The sequence below is a fragment of the Acyrthosiphon pisum genome, unplaced genomic scaffold (assembly GCF_005508785.2).
Source record: "Acyrthosiphon pisum isolate AL4f unplaced genomic scaffold, pea_aphid_22Mar2018_4r6ur Scaffold_21241;HRSCAF=23394, whole genome shotgun sequence".
NCBI lineage: Eukaryota > Metazoa > Arthropoda > Insecta > Hemiptera > Aphididae > Acyrthosiphon > Acyrthosiphon pisum.
The window spans coordinates 53907-61934 of record NW_021770687.1 but is presented as its reverse complement, the minus strand read 5'-3'; the positions used below and the strand labels follow the sequence as shown (position 1 = coordinate 61934).

At 34.9% G+C, this 8028-nt stretch overlaps 1 protein-coding gene across 1 annotated transcript; it reads right to left on the bottom strand.

Annotated features, from left to right (window-relative positions):
- Positions 1-5257: 5257 nt before the first annotated feature.
- LOC103309270 (prostaglandin G/H synthase 1-like) lies at positions 5258-8009 on the bottom strand. The gene is made up of 2 exons (XM_029492324.1): positions 7045-8009; positions 5258-5827 (listed from the first exon to the last, which is right to left on the bottom strand). The coding sequence occupies exons 1-2, from the start codon at positions 7177-7179 to the stop codon at positions 5471-5473; spliced, it is 492 nt and encodes a 163-aa protein (XP_029348184.1). The 5' UTR covers positions 7180-8009; the 3' UTR covers positions 5258-5470.
- Positions 8010-8028: the final 19 nt, after the last annotated feature.

Here is an 8028-nt window from a genome sequence, read left to right as displayed (position 1 = left end):
GTATGTAGGTGGGTCATCATACATCTTGTATATATTGATCGGCGAATAGCTTGGTGACATCGGCGAATCCATTCCTCCATTCTGTAACTAAAATAAAAAAATGGTATTAAATATTTTTTCTACATGTAATAATATAATTATGAATTACCTCATGCAAATTGATCTGCTTTAATACAGACTCGGCTAGTTGTATGGTCGCGCACATTTGTATTTGGTTTGTGAGGTTATGACAAGATTTCACAGCCCGTTTTTAATGAATGTAGTCTTCTCATCCAAATTTGTCGACTCCATCTGCAAGCATTTCTCGTGTAGGTACGTCGCAAACTCCTCAAACTGTTTTCGAATTAATGGTACGGTGTATACTTCTTTCCGTAATATAGTTTCTATAATGCTCCACTCCAGATATTTGAAGTCGAATAAGATCTGCTCGGTTCAACAGTACTCTGCATCCGTTTTGAGTTTTTGATTCAATCACAAATACATTTTCCCTGGTATATACCATGCTCGATAGTTTCATCATATCATCCTCAAAAAAATGTACGCGCTTATATTTCTGTGGCGTATCCAGTATAAAGGACAGGATATGCTCCATATAAGAGAATATTTTTTTCCAAAATTCCGGAGTAATATGGACGTAACGTGATGAAGTTAATATATTAACAACCACCTGTTCATCTGGGAGAATACCGACTTGTACAAACTTACGGCTCGCAAAGTCTAGTGTGTAGCTTGTAGTTTCGATAACGTCGGCAGGTGGCGATGGTGGTACATAAGTAAAAGCCTTCTTCGTGTATAACGCTGCGTTGTCTTCAATTGAACCAGCCATGTTTTTAAAAATCGTTTTAAAATAATAAACACTTGAAAATTTAAAAATCGTTTAGTATTAAAATAATAAACACTGAACTAAGACTTGAAGAAACGCGGAGGAGAATCGTTAGTGTGTAAGACTGAGGACAGACTGATCGAATGTTGACTCTTATAGATCCAAATGTCTGTCGATTTTAGTCAACTTTAGGCGGGAGAAATAATATTAGGTAGGGGTTAATCCCTTAATGACAAAGGATGAGAACAACATATGGTCATGTGACTCATAATTTAAGGTGAATATATGGACAAAGGGTTTTGTTCATATATGGTTTTTCTTTACAAATCTATTTACGAGGTTTAATGCCACACAAACATGTAGCAGCATGTATACTCTTGAGGAATGTTGTTGTTTTTCCACCCACAAAATGTAATAATAGATACATAATGTATCTGGCGACTCGAATATAGTCAGATGCGTACAATAATATAGTGTGTATAATTAATAATATGATGTGTACGATAATATGCCAATTGTACAATAATATGGTACGCGTACAATAATACGAGGGACGAGGGCCAACAGGGCCAGTAGGGCGGAAGGCCAGCGGTCAGAACTTCTTAAATCATACTACTCTGGTGCATGTATTATTATTATTGTGTTCAGGTGTATACCAGAGCACCAGTCAGGCTTGATGCCTTGTATAACGTTACCTTTATGTACCATCATTACGAAGTAATCGTTCATTGATTTATACTTATGGTTTTGTCTATTAAGTTATCTGGTTGCGATTTATATTATTGCCTTAAAAAAAAAATATTGTACTCCTTGGATAATTATAGCACTTCCAGTACCCCAACCTAAACCATGTATTTATTGTACTGGCATCTTGTACGTTCTAATTTGCCAGCGGCGTAGCCTGGGTTTAGGACGGGGGGAGTTCTCAATATTGTATTTATTTAAATATATAACTATGATTATTTTGTATTATTGTATTATGTTGCAGGTTGTTGCACTATTATTATTCTAATTAATACTACTATCTCGAATATAGTCAGATGCGTACAATTATATAGTGTGTATAATAATGATATGATGTGTACGATAATATGCCAATTGTACAATAATATAGTACGCGTAAAATAATACGATAGTGATAACTTGATAACATATCTGATAAGATATATAATATATTATGTATTGCTCACGAGATGAGTTGTGTAGTGGGTGGGGGTGGGGGTGTTAAAATATACGTCACGCACGTATTCGACTTGGCGGTAATGGCGAGGGGCGAGGGCCAGTAGGGCCAGGGGACGAGGGCCAGCAGAGTCAGTAGGGCGGAAGGCTAGCGGTCAGAACTCCCTGATTCATACTACTCACCGTCTCGTAATCCACCCTGGACAAACACCACTCATTACGTTTGCCGCAAATATAATGACGGCAGCGACTGCACTTACCTAGGACGAAGGCGCGCAGGTACATAAGCTGAGAACGACGAACACGCAACACGACGGTGTTTCGTAATTAGTACAAACGTTTTAGGCCGACGGCACACCACGGGCAAACAATAATTTTCACATTAATTAATTATGATAAATGAATGAATATGGGTTATAGTGAACAGATGATACTAACATATAAATTAGCGAATACGATTTAACTACAAGTAATGTTTAGCTCAGTGACGGCGCGCCAGAAGTATTAATTAGAATAATATTTTAATATTTATATACCTAGTCCTACTTCTACAGTTATTATATTATATTATCAATCCACTTATTTTGCGTAAAGATTAACTTGTAACTCGTCACGATTTACGTCCACGTTTCGATACACCAATGACTTTAAGCTGGTGGACTTAACTAAGTTAAAAAATTCGACTCCTCCGAACGTGTCCGGTGCCCACGAGTGTTTGGCGGTGAGATTATTTGTCAAGATTGCATTAATGATAAAGCTATCAGTCAGGATTTTAGCTGTGGGTAGTGCTCCGGAACTGGATTTTTCCGTCAATACGCCGGTTAACAACTCCACTTCTTCCACGGTTCTATACAGTTTTGTCAATTTGAATGCGGTTTTTTTGTTTCCGGTCAGATCGAAAAAGCTTTTGTAAGCAGGCAGCCCTAACAGCCTTCTGTAGCTATTGAATCCCTGTAAACTATGTTCTCTCGAGAGTTTCATTAGTGTCCATGTATGGCGCTCCGTCAAGGCACCATCATTGTGGGCTGTGACCATGCCCATTTTTGAATTCACCATAAATTTCAGGGCGTCTTCTAAGTCATCTTCCGAAACTTGTCTAAAAGTAGGTAAATATAGATAAATATAAACGATTATAGACAAATCGAGTTGTATACACGCATAATATAATAATATGCATATTTTTTATCTTGTCGAAGTCATAGATATTAAAGAATGGATAGACCATTTACGGGAACGAACATGAATATTTGTTGAGGTTATAGAGGTCTTATCACAAATAGATATATGTATAATTATTGTATATAATTTATGATAAGACCTCTGTCAGAATGAGAAGCAATGATAAAAAACAGTCTTTCTCTCTTCCCCATCCCGGCCCCATGACCCTCTATTTTGTTAATATAGCCATGGCCTATCCATTCTTTAATATCTATGGTCGAAGTCGCTTATTTTTCTGAAACTAGCTCTGCAGGGAGTAGAATGTTTCCCACATGTTCTAGTCTCATTTCCCTAGCGTCTCTCTATAGTTTTAGATAGCTTTCTAGAGTATACGGGTACCGGTACCTATTGGTTGATGATTATAATTATATCATAGTTTGAATGATACTATAGTCGGGTTCAAATAAGAATGCACCGGGCGGCGGACGAAAACCGGTCGAAACTCGCGCATGGTAGAGCGCGTTTTCACCGTCTGTTCCGGCGGCAGCTGGCGGCGCCGTCGGCGGCGGCGGCGGCCAATCGCAGCGCGAATAGAGTCAGTCGTTGGGTCCGGACGTCGCTCCGCGATTCGTTTGGATGCGCCAAGGCGGTGCGTTCTTCTTTGGACCCGAGTATAATATATCATCATAAATTCATAATGTATTCTTTAAAAACCTCTATTATATTTCTCATTATTTGAGCGACGACTCTCGTTATTAATTTAACGATGTGGCTATAATATGCAGGTACAATATCCACGAAAAAAAAAGGTACGTAAGACTGCGTAAGGACTCTAGTTTGGCAACCGGAGCCGGCATGCGTGGAGAGTGTCTATATACTTATTGTCATAGGCCATAGTTTAAACTTTAATTAAATGCGTCAGAAGGGTGTAGGAGCTGGTTTTGGTTTTACTTTACAAATAATGCTAGAAAATACTTTTGAAAAATAACGAATATTGTGCATTATTCAAATGCATTTTATTTGAACTTCAATAATTATAATTTTGAAAATCAGGCCCGCAAAATGTTCTCATATTTAAATTTAAAAAAAAATTGGTATACAACACAATATATTGTATTGTTCTTAACTTAAGTTTGACAATAGGTGAATTTACTATAATATTAAATGTAATAACACAGAGTTGGTTCTGTTAAACGTACAATATTTGCAATGTTGCGTGTGGATCAGAGAGAGAAAACCAATTTTGTGCTTTCAACTGACTTCAGGATAATGAATAATGTTATGGTTTAATGATGGGGTGTTTTAATACCGCGTGATCGAAACCGCGGTAGACTTGTTGCACCCAGGCGGCACGCAGTATTGACTTCGACGTAATATTGTGTAAAAATGTATATGTCTTTTTGTTTTCAGCTTGCGTTTTATTAAGAAAAAAATGCATAAAATTGTTTTTTGTACAATGTGCTGTATTATTCATATTACGGGAGATACAGCAAAGAAGTGAGTTTTCCCATCCACATGGAGACAGAAATTAGAGACGACATAATATAATATTGTTATGGGCACTTTATGGTCTCCTAACACTTTTTAACCCTTTCACTGCTACAGACGTACTGTTGCGTCACACGCAAAACATACCGTTCCCTGCTACGGACCTCCTATTACGTTACCTTATCTATAGAGCGCGGATTTTTAGGTTCTTAAAAGCTTAAAATATGATGCTAATATGCTCTAAAAAAACCCTAAAATATTCTCTAAATATGCTTTAAACTTTTAAATATGATAATATGATTTTTTTTTTCAAAATAATTCAATAAAAACAGAATATAACTTTATAGTTATACAGTATACACTATCATTCCTTTGGTAGGAAACAGGTAAATTATTTAAATATAAAAAATTTAAAACAATTCATACATAGGTATAATTATATGTGAAATGATAGTGAAATGATTATATAATGAAATATATATACCTATATATAAAAACAAAATATTTTAATAAAAACAATACATAACTTGCATGCCCATAACCTAACCTAACCTAACCGATTTAATTAATAACGGTTTCAAGCCCTGGTTTTTCCTGTAAGACATGTTTTTGTATAGGTACTAAAAAAGAATCTTCTTCGACGCCCTTAAAAGTTAAATCATTAATTATCTGAGTTGGTACCGGCAAAAAGCTTTTTATACACTATATACCTATTACCTATACACGCACCCTACTCTGCAAATATAATTATCGATCAAACATAACATTCATAAGGGTAAACAGTTTTCGTGTATGGTTTTTAAGTGATATCAATAGTCGGATTTACCTGAATTTATTGAATGGCGTTAATTTAGTTGAACTGTATTGCAATTTTTCCGGCAGACTTAATAAAGTCATCGTCAAATACAGTTCAATAGGCGTGCCGGAAGCACTGATGTTTTCCATTCGATGATGGTACACTTCCGGTCTCAGTTCCACATTTAGGATTTCGTTCATCATGATGGTCATCATTTGACCGGTTACAATGTTCCTGGCCGTGGTGTACAGTTTTTCGTCCGTCCACGACGGCGACTTCCGTGACAACTCGTCGCACACTCGGTTGTGTTCACGTACCCAAAGTGTCGACAGTACGAATAGGCTCGTGCTCAACATCTCGGACCGTTTGAATTTCAAGCCAATCTTACGTCCATGTCATTAATTCAAAACAAAACACAATGTTTTTGAAGAAAAAGTATATTATTTATCGTTATTGTTTTTAATTTATTTACTTTATTAACGGCGCACAGTGGTTGGGATGAATGACAATTTTAGCCGGCGTAAAGTACTATCAGTAATTAATCTTTACAATATTCTGACGCTAAAAATAGAATTTAAAAATAATTAATTAACATACACCCGACTCATAGAGCTTTTTGTATAAAATATATAGGTACCTACATTATTTGATTGATATTTTCAAACATATATATTTTTATGTTATTTAATTTTCTCACTTAAGACGAATAAAAATATGATTTATTTTTCTTCAGTTATTGTCCTATATGTAATATGACATATTATTTTAGATTCTGAGTGGAACGACAAATGTATTGAGGCGAATTCCTTATTTTGTTGTAATTCAAAAACGAATAACTGTAATTGCATGAAAATTTCACTGAATGTTTCTGTCACCAAAAAATCTATTTAAATTAATTTTTTTTTAGTATTTGCTATATTAAGTTGAAATATTTTAGTATTTGATGTTAAAATCAAATAATGTATAAATTTTATACAAACAGCTCTATAAGTCGAGTGTAAGTTCATTAATTCATTTGAAATTCTATATTTAGCCACAGAATATTGTAAACATAAATTGTTGATAAAAAAAAACAATAATTTTTAGTTTTAAAAATATTACTTTTCGCCGCCTAAAATTGGCATTCATTCCACTTGTGTGGCGGCGTGTAAAAAATATTTCGATGTATTAAAATTAAATTTCGAAAGAGTACTTACAGACTAATATATAGTTGGTAAACCAACATTTTGCGGGGTACCTACGCTTACTAACCTATACGGTATATACACGGTTTATCTCCGTACATTTAATTATTTAAACATTAAATACTCGAAGTTCAGCTCAGATATTTTGCATTTAAAACGTGCCTATGTATATATGTTGTCATTCACAAAAGTAAAAATTTAACTTTTATCCAACAATTTTGTTTTGTGTAATCACTCAGAATTATGTAAGAAAAATATTTTCAAAAACTTTAATAATACCGTACGAGAAATAATTATAGTGAACGTTTCAAATATTGAACCCGCATAATATTATAGGTGCAGCTATTCTATGTACCTACTACAAATTAACGGGGAATTTGGTTTAGGTCTGAAAGAATATTTTAAAAAGTCGTTACCTCCTTTGGTAAGTATTCAAAATTCCGCAAAGCATTTAAGAATACATTTGAGCGTAGTGCGAACTTCTGGTTCGGCGCATAATGTTTGTAATCAAATTTCAGTGTCTTGAGTTTACCGCTGTAGAACGATCTCATCGATCTCTCCGACACAGGGTCACTGCCGTACAATTGAGAGGCCGTCACCTATAATATGATGCGGGCAATACACAATTATTATTCAACATAAGTTTTCTTAGTTGGTGATACAGCATATCGCTTTAAACGCGCCCGCATCTTATCATTAACTCGTTATTATTATTTTGTAGTTAGTAGGTATTACGAACCGTCAAGTTGAAATTTGCATCGAAAAATTGCAAAACGAAATGTTGGTAGAACGCGTTGTAAAGTAAATTTCTGTTATTCTGATCCGTTATGAACTGACCGGGTTTCCGTTTGAAGATGCCGTTGTACAAATAATCCAACGGCGGTAAATATTCTGCAAATTATTTTTCCGAATTTTTTTTTTTTATTGGATTATGGTTTCGCGCACGACGGAGGTAATTAGACTGTAAGGTTGGTAGGGTTAAAACGGTAAGATTGGAACAAGGGGCAGACTGGAAGATCGAGAGATCGGGAAATTCTCTGATGGGCCGGTCGAATAATCAAATTATACCCCCACGGGGCAGGCTAATAAATAACTTAATATAATTTTTATATTAGGAGGTAGTTTTTATTTATAATTACTCAAAGGTTCTCAGTTTTTGGTCTATTTAAAATGTATAAAATATAACATAAATAATACGATGGTAATCATACCTGAAATTATATTTTGTTGTTCTAAGAAACAGTATTTATATAAATGACACAGCTGACCGCCATGTGAGTTTGTACCAATTGTTGTTTATATACCATGATATAATTTGATATATTATAATAATTGTTATATTATTTAAATATATACTAGTAGTTTTCATCCACGACTCACGAGTCTGTCGTCTGTTATAT

Coding starts and splice junctions, on each gene's coding strand:
- LOC103309270 (XM_029492324.1), bottom strand. CDS start 7,179: ATGAGATCGTTCTACAGCGGTAAACTCAAGACACTGAAATTTGATTAC. Junction 5,828..7,044: donor TTGAATACTTACCAAAGGAG/GTAACGACTTTT, acceptor CATGGACGTAAG/ATTGGCTTGAAATTCAAACG.